This window comes from Clavelina lepadiformis, chromosome 7, assembly GCF_947623445.1.
Source record: "Clavelina lepadiformis chromosome 7, kaClaLepa1.1, whole genome shotgun sequence".
Classification (NCBI taxonomy): domain Eukaryota; kingdom Metazoa; phylum Chordata; class Ascidiacea; order Aplousobranchia; family Clavelinidae; genus Clavelina; species Clavelina lepadiformis.
The window spans coordinates 11659679-11684241 of NC_135246.1; the positions used below are offsets into that span (position 1 = coordinate 11659679).

Consider the following 24563-nt stretch of genomic DNA (forward strand, 5'->3'; position numbering starts at 1 on the left):
CTGGCTTTCACGGATCTTTTGTGCGCCGTAATGGCGACTTTTTGTAGCTCATTTTAAATTAAAGTAGCGTGCACACAAACATTAAGACGTTTTTGTCATTCCTTTAAGAAAACCTATATGTTTCACGAATAACACTATGTTGAATCAGTTTTATCTACTTGCTTTGCTTAGCACATTAACTCAAAATGTGTTTAATTGTGTTCAGAGTTTGAACTGTTTAAATAAGGTTCATTCCATCTCAGTGATCAGTGAAGAGAAATTAATAGAAATGATGATTCTTGCAACATCTATAGCCACAAAACTTTAGTGGATATAAACCAACGCATCTGGTCTCGTTTAATTTCTAGACACAAACATATTGTGGCCAATTAGAAACCGGTAATATGATGTCTGGACAAGAAGCAGGCGTTCTAAATCTAGTTTGGCTTGAACTATTTTTGTATAGTTAGGTCATTGGACAAGAGATTGGGATCGGCTAAAGTTTTGTGATTTGCCGATCCTCGCCAAGCTTGCCATACACCCTTCGTGCAAAACGTTCCGCGGGAAGAAATATTTTGTATATACTCCCATCTACATTCTTGGTTGCGTGGTAGAGGTTCCAGGAAACTATCGTCCACGGGTGTTGAAGTCGCTCTTCCCAGTGACGTAAATAGCACGACTTCTACATAATAATGTAAATGTACAATGAAAGCTGACGTATATACATTGAACCGAATGAAGTATAATATTAAGTATAAGCGATAGCGTTTCTTAAATCTTGCTTGCTCAATAAACAAAGTTAATTTCGATATTGCGACAATCGTAGGCTCTAGAGTCAGGGCTGGTTTCTTTTAAAGATATGAATCGATAGTAAACAAACCTGGATTATTCCAATAAGAGATATGATTTGATATTAATACCATGGCTGAGTCATTTATATTAGATCTCTTGGGAGAATAGAATATTTGGAGAAGGGCCAATTTGCGTGTGTTTACGTGAAGTTGACCATGTCTTATACGAACTCGCTTAAAATGTTGAACTTTCTCATATCATGAGCTTTCTCGGAGTTTTCAATTGCTCCACCAAAGCGACAGATCAAAGAAAAGTATATATGAGAGCTGTACGTAGCAGTGTACATTATCGAAGATACTTGCATATTTGCAACACGTTTTATTAATTAGCCTACGCCCTGCAACTTTTTGGTCCAACAGCGACCCCTGTCGTTGAGACATTTTTGTTGATTCTGATGAGCGTCTGCATATGTTGTGTAAATTCATAATATTTATTGAAGATCTTAATTGTCATCTACATCAATTGGCATAACATCATTTTTATAGCCGTACAGTTATTATCATAACGTATAGTCATATATTTCCTTGCGAGAAAAATTGCTCCAGGTTTCAAACTCTGGTTACCTTCGAGCTACTTCACAGTTGACATACAAGTCGGTTTATACGGTAAACTGGCCGGTTTAACTTTGATATAGGCTGCTATACTTTGCGTTGTTGAGGAGACCATATTAATTTTAACAAAGGAATAAGATTAAAATGACGGAAACGAAATCAAAAACATTGGAATAAGACCAAGGCTTGATTTTGTTAAATATGAAAAGGGTGCAAAAACTGATTATTTTTATGGAATTTTTCTGACAATTTTGAGTTAATTATTTTGAATTAATTTTCCGTTTTGCCTGCTTTTCAAACTCGATGCCCCAGGTGAGGCTCGAACTCACAACCTCCGCATAACTCCGCTACTGCCATATAAGTAAGGAGCGCTAACCGATTGCGCCACTGCATGGAGCTTGGTGTTTTTCCTGTGTTTGAAAATTTAGCTCTGTTTTACAAAATATCTTTTTTATGATAAAATCATATAAACTGCTGCAATTGTGTTTATACAGAACGTCTTTGCTAGAATGCTTGTTCACATAGAAAAGTACAAACAATATAGAGGGAATTTATTTCACTTTGTTTTGTCTTTTCAAGACTGATTACATTTGGTACGTGTAGGGCAATTATTTTTTGACTTGTCAAAAAAAGTCAAAATTTGGTCAAATTTTTAGCGTTAGGTCAAAATATGTCAAAATTGTTTACAAAGTCAAAATTTTTTACAAACTGCATTGCCGTGGTTTCGTAGAGGTTGCACTGTCAGTGAACTTTTCATTTAACATTTTACACCTTGTAGCCTACTTTAAACAGTTGTAAATGGCCCATTGTCTACTTATCGTGAATCATAAACCATTAAGTGAAATAATTAGGTTGATATGGTGTGATGCTCAACACATCTCAAAACGTGTAAAATTTTTGCTAGGTCCTAAGTCATTTTGCGGCAGCTGTAGGTTAGGTGCAGCTCTTGCTTCGGTTTTGCTTTAGATACTTCATGTATCTTTAGTTTAGACAAATGTATTGAACAGTTTTTGTTGTGTCTTAGCTGCAGTGTTTTGGCAGTGATTTGTAATTAGCTCATTTCCATTTTCAGAATAGGCTAGGTCCGTGTTCAGATTTTGCCCTTCTGTTAGACTTTTGCACATTCTTTCGTTTTAGTTAGATTAGCCTACAGCCATATTTGGCTCCAACGTTGCCACTTGTTTTGTATTCTGTCCTATTTCTATGTGTGTCTACTTCCTTACCCTGTTTTTCAACTTAACTATTTAGTCAGCAATTTTATTCGAGAATAACCAGGGTCTTGTTTTTTTTTAAATGTAGAAAAGTATCTTTCGTTGTACTACAATAAATTTTAACGTTTTGTACAATAAAGCGTAATTTAACTACTTGAATTCTTCATATGTCAAAATTTGTCAAAAAAAAGTTTTTTAATGTCAAAATTTGTCAAAATTTTCAATTTTTAGGTCAAAATTTTTAGTTTTTTAGGTCAAAAAATAATTGCCCTAATCATCACATATTAGGCCTATAACTGTTTGATGGTGGTCGGTCGCTTGATGACGCTAACTTGATTTAATAGTGAGCAAGAGCGCTGGACTGCATCATGAATACAGACAGGAACGTAGCCAAGTGAGGCGGCGTGTTTTTTGGTGACTGATGACGTCATAAACTTACTGATTTACGTGAGAGATTGCGCAAATAATGGCCGCATTTAGAGCTCAATTTTTTTTTTGACAACAAGGAAGCTTCAAGGAATATTTAAAAATAACGATGAAAGTTCTTAAAATTAAAAAGTTAACAAAACAAAGTAATCCATGCGAATATCAAAACACTATATAGTGGTTGATCATGACATACTGCCAGCACGGTATCAACAAAGTCAACAAAACGCCGTAGCGATCACGCGCAGTCATAGTTGTTCAATTGTGACGTTTCTTATAACTTTAACCAAAATAAAACCGCGTTCAAAAATCGAATAATGAAAAACGATTTTAACAGAAATTTCCGCCAATCAGTATAACGTACATTCTATAATGACGTAAAACGACTAAAACAGCGGGCGAGCTTAAAAAAATTTTGATTGTCGATAAATAACAATACGTCGAATTCGTACGTATGATGAAACACAACTTGATTGGAAGTTGATAAACAAACTTGCAAAGATCGTGTCAAGTCAACCATGGAGTAATATTCTAGTTTCGTAAACAACTTGTGAAGCAGGCGCTACGATGTCAGCATATTCATCGGTTAAAAATAATATTTTAATGAGCTTTTGTACTTTTGAACTCCGACTTGAAGGGAAAGAAAGCTTGAATCGAAAGGAAGTATGAGGTCATCGAAAAGAAATTGTGACGTAATAATTCATTAATACTCGATCCTGATATGGGAGTGCAAAGGTAAAAGATACTGATTTTAAGTACTGTATATCTTTTAACGGTCTATCTCTATATAATTAGCTGAAACGTAAAAACACGATTTATTATACCTAACCCTTTCCAAAATACTTTCCGATATCAAAAATTTGGGTGGAGGAGCGAAGGCGTCTTTCTCCCCCCTCCCCCTGGCTACGCCTTTGAATGCAAGTTTACCACAATCAATCTGCGTCTTGCTGTTTTTACCCATAGAAGATGCATTAATCCATCCAAGAGATCTAACGTATTGCTTAAAGTCACATTTCAACAGTCTTCACAATGTTCACTGGCATGTTTAACCTTGCTTCACTCGCTTACTTCAGACATTTTATGTACAATTGGTTGTGTTACACATGGTCTTTCTGTGTCCACAGTTATGTTGTCATGAAATTTTGCGGAGCTTTTAATAACCAATAACACATTTCATTCCACACAGATTTGAAGCCCACGTTGAGCATGCCGGCAAATTCACTTTAAACGTTGTTCAAGTGTGAATTTGTGCAACATTTTGGGTTTCGCTCTTAATGATTACATCAACGGAATAAATTCATAGCGTTATAGAATAAGGCCATCACCGAATATAGAATAAGATATCCACAGACAATGCAACGGGTTGAAACAACGATTGATATAAAGACGGGTCTGCCTCTTGGAGGGATTAGATATAATATATAGTTGTTGCGGGTGTTGTGGTTGTGGCTTCATGTTTTTCAATGATTAGAATTTCACCACAACGCTAAAATGTTCTTTTTATAATGGTGTCGTAAATATTTTCCCAATATTTGTTGGAAGGTTCAACATTTATGAAGTGAATATTTACCACACCTTCATCTTACGCTTAGAATAGAGAACGTATTACAGTTGTCTAAGAAATTATCGTAACATAACGTTTGACAAAGGAAAAATTAATGTTTCATAAAGAACGGCTAATAATTGAAACATGTTCTTTATCTGATGCTTTCCAATTTAAATTTGATAATAAAAACGTCATATGACGGCATAAGTTTCCGAACAAAAATTTTAAAACCCAGCAGGAGATGATGACGACACAAAACTAGGTCTATTGTTCGCAAGTTTTTAAGTTACAATACCAGGACGCCCTGCCATGCTCTTTTGTCATGTCATAAAACCGCACTCGATCACAAACGCATATTTATGCCAGAAGCAATTTCTTGCTGAACAGCAATTACTGGTTCAACCCCCAATAAAATAACGATTAAAAACAAGAAATGTTTGCTACTTAAATAGTGCCTTGAAATATTGCAGCAACAGAAAAGCTTTTAAAATTTAAGCATGCTGGACTTTAACTTATTTGGGTTTACGATGTTCGTTTGTCGTAAAGCAAATATCGAGCGAAAATCCAAAGTGTATAATTATCAAACTAGCTTGTTAAATAGCACAATTCAACTGTTAGAACTGGTCAGTTGAAAAGCATTTAGAGAAACAGTGGTGGTAGGATATAATTTAAGACATGCAGTGACAAAGCGCAGGAGCTGCTAAGGCAATAGCTCAAAACATAAGTAGTTGTTCTGATGAAGTGTTTCAGGGCATCATTTTTATTTCAAGTCCTATTGCGGATGAGACGTACGCAAAAGAGCTTTATGTAGCGAAGGATTTTTCCCGCATGTAACAAAATATTTTCTTTTCTTATAGATTTCATCCGCTTTTATACAAATGTGAAAAATGGCTTGTTGTCGCGGTTGTGGTTTCATGGTCACGACTTACAATCTCATAGGGCAGCGGAGCCGGACAAGTCGAAATACATTCGCACAAACCAAAACACCACGAACCTTGTTCGCAACAGTTTTACCCCTAATGATGATAGTAATGAGATCTACCGCTGCTGCAAATGGAAACAACACCATCCACGTTGTGGTATCGGTACCCTTTGATCCTCCGTATATTTTCAGAAAGGAAATAATAAAACCGGCAGTGGATTTTGCCCTGGATTCAGTGCGTCTTCACATGCCTAAGCCACTTCAAAACTACGATTTTCTGGTATCATTCAGGTGATCAAAAGTCCTGTTTCATGTCTAAGAATTTTACGTACCATAAAGTTTTGTTTTTTTTATTATTTACTTTTTGCTTTTCGTCGTATCTAAATTATAAATCACTCTTGCGTTTGGTAACTTTTCGCTTAGATTAGAGTGTTTTTCGTCGTAACTAAATGCATAAATCAGTCAAGAAAAATTCATAGTGGTGTGCTGTAAAGCGATTAAAGATGGGGCAGTCTTGGCCTTATCAGTAAATTATATTATACGCTATATATAGTTATACAGATGGTACGGATGAAGGTTACTTTTTGATAGAATTACCTGAAACGCTTTTTGCTTTAGAAATTCAACGTGTAGCAGAAAAGCCGCGCTAGAAGTGGTGGAATATTATCACGACTCCTGTAACAGAAAGAATGAACAATCTCTATGTTTAATGACGTCACCATTAGTTTTTTTGGGCCCAGTGTGCAGCGACGCCTCATCAGTCGTCGCTCTTTTCGCTGAGAAATGGAATGTACCAATCATCTCTACGGGGGCACACGCAATGTGGGTGACTCCGGGTCCCGAATATCCCCTGCTGACTAGAATAACCCCCTCCTATGCTGATCTTGGTTATTTCATTCATAACTTGTTTAAAAAGTTTCAATACGCAAGCACACATTTGGTTCATATAGTTTATGAAGATGTGTTTTACGGTCAAAGTGAAGAAGAGTGAGTAAGCAGTCTACAACTATGTTGATATTGATAAACGTGTATATACTGTCATGTTGTTTGGATCGTTATACTTTATCTGCTTCTCTTGTTCTTCTAATTCATGATTTTGACAAGACGTTATTTGGTTTATGTTCTGCAGTGAATGCTATTACATGATGCAAGCCATCCGCTTCATTTTTGTCAATGAGGACTATACGATCGACGTGGAAGGCCACGCCATTACTGATGCCAATTTCAACTCTGACGAGTTTGTAAAAAACATGGACAATCCAAAGTGTACGCCGCCTTGTTGTTTAACAAAAACTATTTTAATCAGAGCGATCTTCGTAGTAATGTTTTTTCTTTAGTTTTAATGTACTTATATTTTAGCTTGCATACATTTTTTGTTGAAATAAGCAACCACCCACAGTCCTTTTTCTTGTTTTTATTGTTTTAAACAAAAATTTTTTTGGATTTTACGTTGTAGGTGTGCTCATGTGTGCATCTAGCGACAGCGTTCGTAAAATTATGCTATCCGCAAGGGCGCAGGGTTACACAGTTAAAGGACGCAATGATTGGTTCGTGATCGATTTGCACAACGACGACCATTACGCGCACGGGGCTTGGAAAAGAGGCAAGTGATATGCTAATATTTTCGACAACTCCTAGCTAAATGTATGTTATTCGACAGGAGACAGTCTTGACTATGATGCAAAATCGGCTTACCGTGCTTTGTGGGTTTTCACCTTGAAAACGTCCAAAACTGATCAATTTATAAATTTCACTAAAGCGGTGCAGGCGCAGTATCGCATGACCGGGACCACTGCAAACGTGAGAGTACACTTTTTACAGTTTCACTGCTCACAGATTAGACCAATCCCTTATATTCGTTTTTTTAGTTTATGTGTTAATTTTCAAATTTTGGTTGAATTGTTATATAGGTAAATGCTTACGTTGAAGGCTTTTACGACTCTATCCTTCTGTATGTCCGCGCTTTAAACGACACAATTCGGCAAGGGTTCAGTCCACTGAACGGCAAAGTGATATCAGAGAATATGAGAAACATCACCTTTCCAGGTACGAAGTTAGCTTGAGAGTTGAAAACGACCAGCAATAGCGCGCCATGTAATGCTCTTCATTTGTTGTGTGGAATTGTGGGGCTCGCTACGGGTTTGGGTAGTCACGTGACTGTTAGTGCTAGTCAAACTTAGTTTGCTGCGGTAAATTTTAACCTTTTTAATTTTGTTGCAAAAGAAAGAATTTCATAAAAAGACCTAAAAGTAAAATATTTTCAATTTAAGCTTTTCCATATAATTTGTTACATTAACAGTCCACTGAAATTTAACTAGCTTCTAACCTTAAGCTGACTTTAGGACTCGATATATAAAAAAAAAATTTTTTACAACAACAAGTTTTTAAGCTAGATGCCATCTTTGCCTAATGTTTTTCGTAGAGTTCCGATATAGTATAAATGAAATTGACCTTACACATTGTATATGACACTGGCAACCAACAGTGCCCACTGTGGGTAAATTTACTTGCCACCTTAAAAACAAGTGTTAACTTTTAAATGCGTTTATTGCGCTGAGAAAATGTTTGTTAATAAAAAGAAATTTTAAAAAGACGTGGAAATTTTCAATTTAATGACTAGTTTTGGAAAAACCAAAAACTGTTGTTGCATCTCACTAAGTGAACAATATATAGCCTACCACAACCACATATTTTACCTCAAGTGTTTGTGAGTATATAGGAATTGCTGGGCCTGTAAGCTTGGATGCATATGGAGACAGAAAAGGTGATTATAGTGTCCTAACAATGGGCAACCAAGGAAAATTTGAGGTAATCTATGAGGTTTCATGATTGATTAGTTTTATTTTCGTGACAAGTATGTTGAGAAATGCAACCTTTTAAATATACTTTCAATAGCAAACCCACTTCGAATTCAGATTTTTATCGTTGACTTTTGCAGACATACATGGAATATTTCGGCCATCCACCTCGCTTGATGGTTCATCCTAAAACGCCGAAGTCGGATTCAGACAGTAAGCATCTGGCAAAGTAGTTCTCAACGTTTTTAATATCAGAATTATACAAAAACTTGAATAATTATAGTTCGGGTGCCGCAATAGCAACGATCGTGTTTAACCAAGTGATGCATTGCGATATAGCAGAATGTGAATACAGGGACACATGACACCTGTGTCTTGTCAGTATTTCTAAAACTTATGTAGCACTTGTTATGCTACGTATATTTAATTATCCAGCAGTGTCGGGTTTTCTGGAAAAATTTAATGCAGTTTACATCAAAAATTCTTTCTTAGTCAGCATGAACTTTTCAGCTTATACCTTCGTATGCAATTACTTATGGTAGCAGATAATTTAATATTTAAGCAAGTTCAACTGGAAATAAATATCTAATTATGTAGTCAAAAACTAATTGCCGGAAATTAAGGGACATTGAACTGAATATAAAAACTGATAAGAACCACTGATTTAGCATAAAAGCCGACTTACCGATTAACAATTAATCAACTTATCCTAACATAATAAAATTTAAAAGTTTGTAGAATCAAACGTTGTGTGTTCAAGTGAAACAAATTGTTGTTTTAGATCCAAAGGATTTACCAGGCTGGACAAAAATATCAGGACAAGGTTTGGACAAAGCTGATTTAAATGCGATACCTTCGATAAAAACAAACCGAAGTCAAAATGTCTTTGTTACGGGTTTTTCTTCTATATAGGGAAGCATGGAATACGGAACAATGCAATTACAATTGGGCTAAGTGCGATTGCTGCCATTATTATATGCTGTTTTCTCATAGCTGGGAGAATTTGCTACAGGTTCGTATGAAAACGATAACGAATTACTATTTTGACAACTTAGGCCGACTTCGTCTAACTCAGAGCGAAATCTTTTAGAAATAAATGCTCTTCACGGTCTAATAACCATAACACCTACAATCAGCACGAGGCGATACACATCCCACTGAGGGAAGAGGTGTCGGTTACGACATGCATGACTGGTTTGGAGGAAGATATGAAAGCCTAAATCTCGGTCCTTTTTAGAGCACATATCTATGAGTTTACACTGGCCATTGTAAATATTGCTTTAACTTGTGTAAGTTTTTTTGTCATGCTGAACATTGTCTCTCGTATATATGAATCTATATCTAATTATATAGAAATATAGTTTCTATTTAGGTGTCGAAACGTGCTTTTCATTACTTTATTGTATCATGTAGGCTACAGATTTATTGACTAAACCTCAATCCAATTGTCTACTAATCATAAAAGTACATAAAGTACTTCGAAAACACTTAATATTTTATTTGACCATTGGCTGATGCTATATCAATGGGATCAAATAAACAGACATAAAAGTAGGTAGAGAAATTTATCGACAAGATAGTAACACAGTCAGAATACTACTTTTGCTATAGGCTACATGCCAACATTTATCTTATTTGCACACAATCAACACACTACGCGTAGCTATAACGAAGCTGGCGGAATATTTATGTTTTTCTCTGAAAACGCCGCATGAGAACAAGCAAAGGCCCTGGATGTGACTTGATAAATTCTTCTCCTTCTTCTATTGTTGAAGGAAGTTTTACATTGCCAGTTTCCGGGAGGATTAGAATAACAAATGCTGCAAAACGAGTTCATTTTATATTTTTTCCAATGTCCTTGAATTACAATCATTTTACATAGCAAGATTGCTGTTGTAAACTTTTTCAATTTCTAGATCATTGTTCAGTGAATCCCTTATAAAATCACATTTGCTACCACTCAAAACTTATGGGCACCAATTTGCATTTAAAGGAAATAAATGCGCATGATATACCTGTAACCAAAGATATGATTCCAAATATCGTGTATGGCAGGTTAGGAGCGATCAGAGTTAACATCGCTATTAGCGGCGATGCGATTCCTCCAACTCGAGCCCATGCGCTGCACATGCCAGTTGCTGCACTCCTGCATGTGGCATATCGGGAGAATAAGCCGAAATAATGGAAAATGTTAGGAAAGTTCACATAATAATCAGTGGCAGCTTCTCACCTTATTGGTGTTGGGAAAACTTCACTAACGTGGATGAACATGAGAGCAAATGCAAATGATATGAAAAATTTTCCCAATATAGATGTGGTGATGTAAAGCCAATTGACTAAAAATTTTAATAAATCATATTTAAATTGGATGTAAAGTACGAAATTGATTACGGTTGACGCTGGTATCAGTTGTAAGGCTAGTTTTGCATTAACATTATATCATTATTCTAGTAGGAGTAGTAGCTACCATGCGCTATATAGGGCATCATAATGCACAAAATGCCAGCCGTAACTTCGGAGACAGACATGAAAACCACCCTTCCAAATTTGTTAGTCATCGGAATGACAATGACGTAGCTGACGAGTTCCATTAAAGAAGCCACAATCAGATTGAAAAAAGAATCACCGCCGAGTTTTGCAGCATTCAGCGTAAGCCCAAAGTAAACGCAGAAAATAGCGAACCTGTTAGACGTTTTCCAAAACTGAAAAGTTTGCACACTACTTGGATTACCTCTCTTAACGAAAAGATTTTACCGAAGTTACCAGTGAAAGAAATGAACAAGGGAAACTTTTCGAATTCCAGGTGTACCAAGCAAGTTCGTTAAACCGTGTTGTTGTTTCCTGTCGACATCATAACCCTTAAACTTCATCTCTTCTAACTCACTGACTAGATCTAAAAAAATACCTTCTTGTATTGTGCCATATAAAGGTTTTGGGTGAATGAGCAATAAAATTAAACCTATTTGTATTGAAAAAGTGAGACAAAGTAAAACCGTAATCTTTTGTGATAGATAATTGTCTATCCAGTCTATGTCTATCAGAGTCTCCCCGTCGCAAGCAATGATTGTATTGATAAATCATGTCGATAACATTTTGCGCCTCTTTGTGCCTATGCTGGCAAAGAAGCCACCTAGGAGACTCCGGTATAAACCTGTATAACCATAAAAGTGATAACAAAATCCTGAAATGGTCACAAAAAGCGCGGGTCAAAAGTCGAGTAGCAATCTGATGCATAGAGGTTGCCCCGTAAAGTGGGTTGTAATGTGTTGTTATTACACGTTTGAACGGCATTTTCATTAATATACGCTGAGTCAGAAACTGCGGCGTCAAGGCCTTTGCAATTACGTGCAGTTATCGACAAACAAAGCACTGTCAATAAAGCTTTCTGATATGTAAAACCGCAAGCTCCAGGCTACATGTCATTGAAACTATAAATACTGCGGAAAAACAAAAACGATACTTTTGGAAATTTATGACCAAGTGTGCATATGAAGTATTGCAAGAACTTTTTCTGCAAACGCAAACATGTGGAGAGTGGTTGAAATACTGTTGACGATTGACGTACAGTAGTTTCGGTATTGGTGGTGTTTTTTGGATGCATTCGTATGCTAATACAATTATCTGCTTATATATATACAACTTGTACAGGTCAATATTTATGTTTAATTAAAATCGAATCGTGAGCGTATACAGAATATCCACTACTTTTACGGCAGGTTTATAGTCTACCAACTTACCACCAAACTACGATGGAAAATGCCTGTAGCAATGACAAAACCAGCTGGATTGTTCTCCATTCCCTTGCCAGATAACTGACCAATGAGAGTAAAATATAACCCGTGGCAAACCAAACTTGAGTTAGCTGCAGAAAGCTGACACGATATTTAACGACAACCATTTCAGATACTGAAAGAAGTAAGAATTTCTTGTTGAAAAAATATTGCTGATGCACAAAAAAATAAACAGGTCAAAAGAAACATAACCTACCCAAAACATATAAGGTCAAAAATGGAGGGATTACGAAAAACCCAGATATTGTTCTCAGAATTCCATACGACATGTAGGATTGCGTGAACGCAGTTGCTGTACCCGTGATTAAGCCCCCGACTGAGCACATAAGGAATGTGTGCCGTCGACCTAATCTAAATACGTAAAGTTTGATTAGTGATTAACTCAAGTTTGAAATGATCGCACCCTTCCTCACATATTACCTGTCAGAGAGGATACCAAATAAAATGCTGCCCAACAGCACACCCAGCATGAAGCAGGATTGAGAAATATAACTCGCCCAAGTGCTTCCACAAACCAAGGAAAAATCTGTTACAATAGTGTTGCGCATGACAGACCGATCGTATGTCCACTTCTGGCATGGGACGGTATCTATGTTGGCGGGAGTCTCCGTTGTGTTGTTCGGATCAAACCAGTACGAACAGTTGATCTCTGGACCCGGCTGATACCTGCAACGCAACTTAAAACTATTTTATCTGGATAGCTATGCGCGTTTATACGCCAAAGAAAGACCTGCTGTATATTTTCGTCGTTTACCGAAAACATGCGGCAGATTTTGATCGCTCCAAAGGTGCCGCTTTCACGTGCAAAGTTGAAGTCCAAGTCTTGTTGCACTTCTGCAATAGACGTAAGTATAACTTATGCTGTGTGTAAATGCTACAGAAATATAAAGAGCTATGTGCTAGTATTCTCGTTTAACCTTCATTGCGGTGGCGAGACGGGTAAGTGCTGTAAGGAATCAGTTACCTCACAATGACAAAATCACGAAATTATACAAAGGTCAAACAATGTCTCATACTCTTTTGTTATGGGTTTACACTTTACAGTGTCTTGCCTTAGAAACCTTGGTGCAAAACTGCCTTCGTGTACATTAATTGCAATTTTAAGCTGCATATCATACACACAATTTATATTTGTACTATAGCTGTATAGATGTGCGGATATCCGCAATAATTAACACAGATGCGAGCACAACAGTTACAGTGATTAATTAATTAGAAATAGGGGAACCCTCAAACGTTTTGCGAAGCGGATAACATCCCTTTGGGTCGGTGAGGGTTGAGGCAGGACGGTTGCGTCAAAGCCTAATAGAAATTTTTTGTCGCGAATAAGCACAAGAAAATACCAACGTGAGTAGCTTAATTCTCTGAAACTTTTACCTTTTCTAAACTGTCCACGAAAGGCAGGTCACAACGATGGTTTGGAATGTAACCTTCAAAGATGCTTGATGCCATGTTTGCGCTGGTTAGTGTGAAAGGAAGCATAGTGAGTAAAATAAGCCAAATGTGAAATAATCCACAAGCACCAGCGTTTCTAAGAGCGGTTTCGACGTCTTCAATTTCATTGATATTTTTTCTGTTGCTGCCCATTTCACACCTGCTATCAATCCGTTTTAGCATGGAAACGACATCTACTGTACGTAACAAATTTAACCCTTAATCTATAACTGCATAAGTCGTATCGGGTCTCCACATAGAAATATCGTCGGAATACCTGGGGTCGAGAGAGCTCTGCAAGACTATACTAAATGAACTTGCAAGCTTTCTTCTACGCTTTAATCTGCCTACTCTTATATACACCTCACATAAAAATAGCCTGCTTTTGGCCCCAACGTACTTCTTCTATGCGCCTTTAATTTGTTTTTTATTCATGTAAACGATACTTTGCAGTTCGTAAGTGATTGCACAACTGGTTCCGTATTTCGAGGATCGTTTCCACAACTGACAAGAGTCACTATTGTTCTAGGCTCTATTGCTTTGTGTAAAATACGTGCGAGATATTTAAAACGCTTAATCATCCGTGACATAAATTGCTTTCACAAACGATATCGGCTATATTTTATACTTGCCAATGGCACACCAGTAGGCAAACAAGGTTTCGAGAAAAGTAAACGCAAGAAAAACCTTCAAGAAACGAACATGCTCGAGCTGCAATAAAGTAACTAAAAGTCCAACGATTACATTCAGGTACAAAATGCCTAAACACATTGCGGCGCGATAATTTTGGCAATTGATAGGATTTGAAAATCAAACGATAAGTCGATGGATCTTTGCGTTCCTAAACCGATTATATACTGTACACAGTGGCATATTTAAAATCGCGTTCAGAGGAGAGACCAAAAGTTTTTACAAACTCGATTTACAATACCCGTGTCTTCCCATCCCACCGAAAAAGCTCAAAGCACAGACATTTACGATTTTTACGCCTCAAAAACCGCTTTAAAACGCCTAAAAATGAAATTTTATAGTCTCATATTTATACGTACGATAGCTACCAATCTATGGTATAGGCTACATTTTTGAACGCCGTGTACAACGATTTCTAAACACCGTATGCCCACCTCTCTAAGGGCGTAGCAAAAAAATATAATTGGAGAGGGCGAGATTTTTGGTGTCATTCATGACGTCACCATTTCTTATTAACAGATTTCATATTTCGTATTATTCATGGAGCAATATTAGATTAGCAAACTGCTTGAGCAGCCCGCGCTACAATGTCAACATTATCCAAGGTTGAAAACAATATTTTAATATATTTTTATTTATTTACTTTCGTACTGTGACATGAAAGCCTAAATAGGCTAAATGGAGAGGAGTTATGAGGAAGTACAAAAGGAAATACGACCTATTAATTTTTCAATACTAGATCCTGGAATCGGAGTGCGAAAGTAAAGAATACCAATTTTAAGTAACTTTATACAGATTTATTTATAAGCATAAGTGTAAAAATATGAACTATTACCGAGCCCTTCCAAATAACCTTTCCGTTGTTAAAATTTTGGGAGGGGCAAAGGCGCCTTTTGCCCGCCCTGGCTACGCCCCTGCACCTATCATATGTTTTCCAATAGGTTATAGCTGATAAGTACTCGCAATCAAGAAAATGCGATAAGCTAAAACAATGAAAACGTAAAAAGGCCTATGGGCCAAAAGAGTTGGGTTCTTACATACGCGGTGTATTGACTGTAGGCTATATGTGAACCTAGTGCGTTGTCGATCGATCGAGTTCTACAAAGTATATGCCTATACATCACGTCCAGTGTAGAACTATGTATGATGGTATGTATATTACTTCACATACTGGTAATAATTCAATCCTCAACTGAAACTTTGTAACTAACATATTCATGCTTGTATTTTTCGTGCCCTTTTTCTATTATGTGTTTTCTGTTGCGAAAAATAGAAGTTTTCGACTTATTCGTTACCTAAAATCACTTCAGAGAACCCGGTCTATCAGATGGTAAATCCTCCTTCTGTTTAATTGACTGTGCCTAAGCCATATAGTATATATTAACAATATAACTATAAGGAAACGTTCGTGCTTATACTGATGACAAAAAAACCATGTACAGCAATCAGTATCAAGTCAATCGAGCATCATCTTTAAAACAGACGTGTAAGCTGTCGGACTTCCATTTAGCAAATGAAATATACAGCCTACAAAACAAACATTATTGACCTCACTGGCTGCTAGATGACGTTTACAAATACCGGTAGAAAACAATATAACAGAAGTCAAAACGTGTTATATAACACTCACTGATTGTAAAACATATTCACGACCAGATCGAGGCTGAAAGACATTACTCAGCAACATAGTTGAACGTTGAAGTAAGTCAATAAACGCTCACAAACACCACCATCAGATACAGTGTGCATCACAGCAACAATAGAAGTATTGACGTATACCGACGTTAAAATTAATGCAATCTTATACTATTCAGCATCTTTGGGGTTTGATTAATATCAACAGTTTTGATTTCGAACAAGGCAGGGTTACATAATAATGAGCACACAAGCATTCATCGTAGAAACAAATTTATCACTATGGCGTATTAGTGGGAGTTTGTGGTAATAGACCTATTTAAAAAACAGAATAAGATCATCACCGGAATGAGTTCACGTAAATATTTTTTACAGTTAACTTAACAGCATGCTATTGGTAGCCTATTGTTCCATTTGCTGACAGACTGTTTTTAAAATTAATGATGTTGTACCACAGAAGGAACCAATATGCCTTCCTATAGGTGACTATAATACTTTATCGCAAAATTTCTGTCAAAGTGTTATTTGTTTTGTTATCATTCTTTTATATTGCTTAACTTGTGATTATATGCATGTTGTTCAGAAACGTAGAAAATAACGATTGCCGAGCTATATGCAACATTTAACAGCAAAAGTTAAACGTTCTTCTATGTTTGTCTAGAGTCCCAGTTTGTAAAATAAAATTGGAGCTCGGCAAACATCAATTTATAACGTTCAAAGAAAGAACAAACAGTTGAAGCTCTTCGTAAACTTAGTTGTCGTGTTTACGGTCTCAAAGTTTTAGGGTTCCACTTCTACAAAAGCAGCTTGCATCACAATGAGCTCGAATGAAGGGCATTTTAAGACTATAGGGACACGCCCATATTTTTAGTGACGGCCAAGAGTGTTACAAGTTAGCATTGCGGACGACTTGAGCAAAGAGAGATGTTTTCACCACGAAAACCTGTGACAATGAAACGATAACCTATTTCTGATGACTAAACCTTTATGTCAGCAAGTCTTTTGCAAGTGTTGGACAACAAACATGTTTTCAAGGCAAGGAATGCAAAGCAGTGTTGAAACCAGATCAGAGTCAAAAATTTCGTCATAACATTATACTCGTTATGTTATTGTGCAATTTAAAAGTTGCAAACATATGGTCAGGTTTTAATGATTTTCAAGCAGCTTATAACCAAATTACATGTAAGCTGTGATGTGCATGTGCTAAATTATAACTCATTTCAGGCGTAAGTAGGCAGCAGGTATGGTTAGAACCAAAAATATCTAAGAACAACAGTTTGTCACCTAAGGTTTAATACTTTAAAACATAATGTTTTTACAAAAAAACAGAGCTCAGTTGTATTACACTGGTCTACAAAAAAGAATTTTTTGTCTAGTTTTGATTTGTCAACTGATTCTAACTAATTTGGGGTCGCTGAATCCGAATTTGAACTCAGATTTGCTCTATCACGTCAGGTTTTTTAGTTATGAACAGTTTTAATTTCACAACCCAACATTATGGTTTGACTACTTTAATTGGTTTGCGTATGTGTTGAAGTACTCTATATGCTTGTCATTTTTGTTTTGGAAGAGGAATACAACGAAATTTAGCCACATTAGAGCACCCCTACCATTAATTCCAAATGAGTTAGCACCTGGCAGTTGGCAACTCGTTTTACTGGCATGAGGTCACACGGTTTCTAGCGAGTTATGATTTCCTAACTGTAGGCCAACAAATCAGAATTAACATATTATTGATTTAGTTTTGATCTTGCAATTTGAAGAAAAGCAGACTGGAATGTTTTGCTTTTGAAAAAAGTAACAATATTATTTTGTTCAAACGTTTGTATTAATTCTGAAAAGGATGCAGCATTGGTGGGAACTCAAATTTAGCACGTGTTGTATTTTTTTTTCTTTGACTGGTAAACCCACACACTAGTTAGTTGTTGGCAAAAGGAGGCAGTTAGCTGTAAGATAAGCAAGATAGCACAGGTGAGGGTGGATATTAAAACTAACCAGGAATGCTGTTTCACAAAAAGTTGCTAGTTTTGCTGCTATATCAGACTTGTCAGTAGCTCAATTTCGCTTATTGGTTTTGTATTTGGATCATTTAGTCAAGTAGTTTCTAAATTAAAAATGTCTACCTTTAGTAAAAGAAGAAAGTGCTGCAATGACCCAAACAATAGATAGTTTAGAGAGAGAGAGAGATAGAGACAGTTTAACACCAGGCGATAAAAATGTCATCCATGAGCCACTGGTGATAGCAGAAAAGATCATTCTTCCGCCTTCGCATATTAAACTTGGGATCATGAAGCAATATCTTAAAGCTCTCAACTTTCATGGAAAATGCTTCAAATATATGCTTGGTGTTTCCTGGGTTAACTGAAGAAAAACTAAAAGCTGGAATATTCAATGGGCCTCAAATTCGACAATTACTAAAAGACTCAAATTGTATGTCATCTATGTCTTCAAAGGAAGTTAGAGCTTGGAAAGCTTTTGTTGAAGTCATAAACAGCTTTCTCGGAAACAAGAAAGCGGACAATTACAAAGATCTGTTGCAAGAGTTGCTCTCCAGCTTTGAAGGTTTGGGTTGCAATATGAGCATTAAAGTTCAATTTTTTAAAAGCTATGCCGATAAAATTCCCGAAAACCTTGGCAGCGTCAGTGAGGAGCAGGGGGAACGTTTTCACCAAGACATTAAAACGATGGAAGAGCGCTACCAAAAGCGATGGGACTGTCACATGATGGCAGACTATTGCTGGAGTTTAAAAAGAGATGTTTCAAAAGCATCATACAAAAGAAAATCATGATTTTGTGTTTCCGCATGTTATTTGTGGGATATAGTTAACAATTACATACATAAATTATATTTGTGAATAGACCTATCTGCTCATCAACTTACAGATCTGTCATTAACGATAGGTAATTGTCTAGTAGAATCTAGAAAGTGTTTACATTTTTGGACCAAAAAGTTCAATTTTTCTTTCTAGAGGATCTTACCTATCTCAAAATCCTGACGTGTTAGAGAAAAAATAATTACAGATTTGAAATCAGCGACCCCAAATTACTCTAAATCAGTTCTCAAAGTCAAAACCTGAAATTTTGTGTAGACCAGTGTTATTCTTTGAAAAATGGCTGGAAAGCTTTTTTATCTTGGAGTTTTATGTACCACGTCCGTGAAACATATAGGTTATATAACAGAGTTGTAAGTTGGGCCAAATTAAGTCGGGTTTAAGTTTGAAAATAAATTCGGGCCAGATACGGGCCCGAATGTATGTATACTCACACTCTGCTACATTTGCGTCGTAATTTCACTTTCTTTGTAAATGAATGTGCATGCACGCAGAGTGCCAAAAACTTCACGCAAAGCGTACAGTGCAACTTGGAAAAGGATGACGGTTAAAAAATGGCTACAAAAGATGACTTTGATTCATTCAGTAAGTTGAACTTTTGGGCCTAATTCGGGCTTCAAACAAATTTTCAGGCCGGGTTCGGATTAACAATATAAGGCCCGTTTGCAACTCTGCTACATCACTCAAATCGCCTGTTGTAATAAGCAAAACTACTTAGCTGAAAAGTTTTCGTATATTCCTGCGGACAGCTCTATGATATACGTACATGATGGTTACAGCTAATGTTTTGAACGTGGAATGTTAAAATGGATAACGGTAAAGATGATATTGACGAAATTAAAGATGTAGAAAGCGCTCTTCAAAAGGCAGGCGCTTGTGGATTGTTTCACGGTTGGCTCATTCTACTCACCATGCTACCGCTTGTACTAGTCGGCGCAAATATGGGATCCAGTATTTTTGAAGGTTACAAACCAACTCATTTTTGTGATTTGCCCTATGTAGAAGAATTAGAAATGGTAAGTATTCTGCAATCATGATCAACTTGTCTCAAATAAAATACACTTGTGTAAATAATATGACTGCGCGTCGTACCTATTTAGATTTTCGTTGAATATACGCATTTTCAATAAGAAGCCTTTTGTTTAAAAACCAACCACAATTTTATAGGGGTACAATCAGAAATCACATGATAAACATTAATACAGTGTACTGTAGCGTATCCTAACGAGCATTTTAACGTCAAAATGGGCTACAGATAGGCGTATTTCTATTTCATATTATCGTGGGTAACCTATAACGCTTTTAAAAGTAACGCACTATTGTGCTCTAGCTATGACATATGAACTTATATGGTTCCAGAAATGCAACAAAACATGGTCTCATGACTTATACGCAAACGCCGTTCCAAATGAGAGAGGCAAACCGTCCACATGTTTTCGGTAGGTCTGTTACTTAGCAAATTTTTGTTTTGCCTTTAGCCAGTAGGCTAAACATTGACATACATATTTTCAAACTTTTTGTAGCTACGAACCCGGACCGGACATAAACTGTTCTTACTGGTTTGATCCGAATAACACAACGGAGACTCCCGCCAACATAGATACCGTCCCATGCCAGAAGTGGACATACGATCGGTCTGTCATGCGCAACACTATTGTCACAGATTTTTCATTGGTTTGTGGAAGCACTTGGGCGCGTTATATTTCTCAATCCTGCTTCATGCTGGGTGTGCTGTTGGGCAACATCTTGTTTGGAAGTCTTGCTGATAGGTAAGCCAGTTGGTATAAAGCGTTAGAATCGAAATTGCTTGCAAATTCGTACAATCATATTTACCATTTAAATCCAAAGATAATTATTATTATTAGGCCTATCCTATATCTTTTGTAAGCTTTCAACAAGGTTTGTGACATAAACTACTTCACGTTTTTTGGTACAGCTTACTAGCTTAGGTTGCTAACACTTTGGTTTCTTTCTGTTTAGAGTGGGTCGTCGTCATTCATTTCTAATGTGCTCCATTGGATGCTTGGTGTTTGGAGTAGCAACCGCATTTGCTCAATCTTATGTGGCATACAGTGTACTGAAGTCTATTATGGGTCTATTTGTGTATGCACCCTTTGTCCTTCTGTTTGTATTAAGTAAGTATTCATCACATATAGTTAACATTGCCTACTTACAGATAGCTTACATGTTACACACAAAAGTATATGTTAATAATGGCAGTATCAGAAATGGTCGTCGTCCAACATCGTGTCAGCTTGCAACAATTAACGGAAGTTTTCTTTGCGCTTGGTTTAATTGCCTTGTCCATGGTCGCCTTTGTTGCTCGAGACTGGAGGATAATTCAGCTGGTCTTAACAGTTCCAGTGGCGTTTTCAATCATCGTTTGGTGGTGAGAAATGGTTGTGTTTAGGATATTTATAGACTTTCCAAATTCAGGCTTTGAGAATTTGCCCTTCTATGGCATGCAAACAGCCGTTAATGTTAACGGTGATAGAGCTTATAGCTTTATGTAACAGGAAACCATAAGAATGTTTACTTTTAATGGCATCTATACAAAAAGCCAACCATTAATCTACACGGATTAATGCAATATATACTTGAATTAATGGACAATGGTTTGCATTTTCAGTATGTATACTGTATATAGGTTGATACCAGAGTCTCCCCGTTGGCTCATATATAGAAATAGACACCAGGAAGCGGAAAGAGTGATAGACCTTATCTATGCATACAACCGTTACTTACAACCTAAAATCTCTCAATTTGACGGTTCTGATGAAGAATTTTCCCCTGCAAGAGATAATGGTAAGTTTTTTCTTAAAAGGCAAACCAATTATTGCAGTTTTATTTACAGTCGGTAAAATAAAGAAAATACTTTGTTTCTGTAACTAAAGGGGAATTACGAGCTGAACAAAGTGAAGGCAGAGTTAGTGATGGAAAAGGCGAAAACGTGTTCGTCGAGCAACCGCAATATGGGATAGCGGACATGCTACGTACGCCTGCACTTCGAAAAGTTTCTCTTGCTCATTTCTACAATTGGTAATTTTAGTTTCTTCTAACCTACTTCGTTAACTGTGCGAAGCTCCATCAATCTTATTATACATAGAAACAACTTTTAGGTTTGCTGTTTCATGTGTCTACTACGGTCTTACATTGAATGCGGCTGAACTTGGCGGTGATTCTTTTTTCAATCTGTTTGTGGCCTCATTAATGGAACTAATCAGCTACGTCATTGTCATTCCGCTGACTAACAAATTCGGGAGAGTGGTTTTCATGTCTGTCTCTGAAGCTGTGGCTGGCATTTTGTGCATTATGATGCCCTATATAAACGGTAAATACCAAAATAAGCTTACAGTATCCACAAAAACGTTTTACACTAAAATAACACGCAAAGTATGCATTAACCATGAGTAAATAGCTTAGTTAAAAATTCTGCTTTTCATATTTTCAATATTCAGACCGGTTTAATGTGTTTTATGTATTTTGTCAATCAACTGACTAACTGAAGCAAAAAATATGTATATTAAGAGATCAATTGGTTGTACATTGCATCATCTGTGATGGCGAAATTTTTCATATCGTTCGCATTTGCTCTCATGTACATCCACGTTAGTGAAGTTTTCCCAACACCAATAAGGTGAGAAGCTGGCACTGATTATTATGTGAACTTTCCTAACATTTTCCATTATTTCGGCTTATTCTCCCGATATGCCACGTGCAGGAGTGCAGCAACTGGCATGTGCAGCGCATGGGCTCGAGCTGGAGGAATCGCATCGCCGCTAATAGCGATGTTAACTCTGATCGCTCCTAACCTGCCATACACGATATTTGGAATCATATCTTTGGTTGCAGGTACGCATATTTTTATCATCTAATTAAACTGAAGAAAACGAAAATTTTTTACACGAAACCGGTTAAGACATACAATACATTGTCATTTCATTCGCTTGTTCGAGTCTTGCTGCAATCCCAAGAACACGAACATGTCTATAGAGGTTCGTAACAGATGTTTGTGTTCGAAATAACAAACGCATTTACCGGCGAAATTTGTGAGCCACTGATAGGCTATGGTTGGAATTCTATGAGATGTGTAGTTAAACAAAATAGGTAGAAGTTTTGTTGTCAAAAAATATTGCCAGTGCTGGTTTACTTTATATAGGCCTACTTATGCTAAAAAATTTACGAAAAAGTTCAGTGTAATTAAAATATTTTAAGCGCTTCTAAATCTTTTATAACCCTTTAGGCCACTGAATTTTAAATTTGTATGCATTTGAAATTTTATCAAATGGTTGAGTTTTATTTCAAAGCTGTTGTCATTCTTAACCTACCGGAAACCGGCAAGATCAAACTTCCTTCTACAATGGAGGAAGGGGAAGAATTCATTGCGTCACATCCAGGACCTCTGCTTGTTGCCATCAAACGTTTCAGAAATAAATAAATTATCAATTAGGAATTGGTCCATTTTCTGATGATCAGAAAACAAAAAGCTAACATTCTATCTATGTCGTTTTCCTATTGGCCTACTAGCAATTTGTTGCTGCAAAAACGCTTGTTATGTAATATAAATTAATCAAATTCGCATATAAGGGCCTATAGTGTTGGCATCGTAAACGTGGTGCGAATGTGCCTATACATGTTACATAAGCAAAGCTCCAAACGGATAATTTCAGTGGAAGGTGTTTGCGAACAACTTTTCAGCATTTTTCTCTTTTTTATTCCAAAGTGTCTCTAACGCATTATGTAAAATTTAGAGAAATACGCTTGGTTCCTATTACGCCGAAATTGAAAGATGCTGGTTGAACTCACATAACACACCATTTCTGGTTTAGACACACTGTTATATGCGTAGGCTACATTACAGCCATATGGCAAAACTTCTAGAATAGCGCAGCTTACGAAACTTTCATATAGCCTCTAACTAAGACCTACGGTCCTACGTGGACCATTTTATTGCAAAAACTGATGCCACCAGCATCAGCGTGTTTTATGACAAATGAAATTTTAAAAAACTTTTGCCGGCACCGCCACATTCCTTTACGTGTTAGTCCCATTTCGTCGTATGTTGCTTTTAGCTGTGCATTGCTGCCATTACGATTCGTACTTTCATTAATTAACACGTACTTGCTGCATTCTTTGCTTGGTTACTTCTTTCTTTTGTTATCTTAACGTGAGGGGCAAGACGTATCAGCAATTGCCATCATTTGTTTTGTGTTCGACAGTCCACTGTTTTCATACTGGATCATTTGTAATACAAATTTGGATTTGCTTGTAACTACTGTAGCCTATGTACAGTGCGTGCGATTTCTGTGCTGACAGAGAAGGACACAAAACCTTCCTTCACGGAATCATCTAATCATCATAACAGTCCCAGACTTTTCTATCCCATCTTCTAAAAAAAATTTATACGCTCTTGAGTCTTGATCGACCTTCTATATTTGTCAGCAAATGTCAAGTTTGCCAAAAGTTAACGTTACAAAACACTGGCTGTAGCAACACTGTAATGACGATTAAAATTTGTCATTAGAAAGTTATTTACCAGCTGTCCAAGCTGGGCAACCTTTGCATTTGAAATTGCGAGAAAGTAAAACAATGGTGAAAGTAGACTATCAGTTGAAATATATGATGGCAAACGCTGAAAACTATTTCATTATTCAATGGCAGCCTGCTATGAAAAGTGGCAAACAGTATTAAGTCACTATTTCGGCAAGGAAATGCGTCGCATTTTAGATGGCCTGATATGCCCCTCCGCTTGTCGCTCAAACTCTAATAGTCTAACTCTAATAGGTAGCCTGCCTCCAGACCAGAGCAGAGGGGGAAGTCAGACGGGCCAATTGACTACGACTTTTAATGAGGCCTTCTTTCAACTTGGCTTTCTACCAATTAGCTTCATCTGCTGG

General features: G+C 36.8%; 3 protein-coding genes across 3 annotated transcripts; 2 read left to right on the forward strand and 1 right to left on the reverse strand.

Annotated features, from left to right (window-relative positions):
- The first annotated feature begins 5426 nt into the window (after positions 1–5426).
- On the forward strand, positions 5427–9666 carry LOC143465534 (atrial natriuretic peptide receptor 3-like). Its single transcript, XM_076963879.1, has 11 exons — positions 5427–5778; positions 6106–6474; positions 6617–6753; positions 6944–7090; positions 7148–7287; positions 7398–7533; positions 8207–8295; positions 8426–8498; positions 9067–9108; positions 9198–9297; positions 9376–9666. The coding sequence occupies exons 1-11, from the start codon at positions 5453–5455 to the stop codon at positions 9503–9505; spliced, it is 1689 nt and encodes a 562-aa protein (XP_076819994.1). The 5' UTR covers positions 5427–5452; the 3' UTR covers positions 9506–9666.
- Positions 9667–9837: 171 nt separating this feature from the next.
- Positions 9838–15779, reverse strand: LOC143465533 (organic cation transporter protein-like). The gene is made up of 11 exons (XM_076963878.1): positions 13454–15779; positions 12831–12910; positions 12497–12742; positions 12273–12427; positions 12023–12191; positions 11279–11436; positions 11049–11178; positions 10753–10967; positions 10516–10621; positions 10301–10431; positions 9838–10105 (listed from the first exon to the last, which is right to left on the reverse strand). The coding sequence occupies exons 1-11, from the start codon at positions 13691–13693 to the stop codon at positions 9972–9974; spliced, it is 1764 nt and encodes a 587-aa protein (XP_076819993.1). The 5' UTR covers positions 13694–15779; the 3' UTR covers positions 9838–9971.
- A 1038-nt stretch (positions 15780–16817) lies between these two features.
- On the forward strand, positions 16818–23938 carry LOC143465441 (organic cation transporter protein-like). Its single transcript, XM_076963732.1, has 11 exons — positions 16818–19682; positions 20026–20105; positions 20190–20435; positions 20647–20801; positions 20887–21055; positions 21314–21471; positions 21561–21705; positions 21786–21997; positions 22195–22303; positions 22388–22518; positions 22974–23938. Exons 1-11 carry the CDS (start codon positions 19473–19475, stop codon positions 23102–23104), a joined length of 1746 nt encoding a protein of 581 aa, XP_076819847.1. The 5' UTR covers positions 16818–19472; the 3' UTR covers positions 23105–23938.
- The last annotated feature ends 625 nt before the right edge of the window (positions 23939–24563 follow it).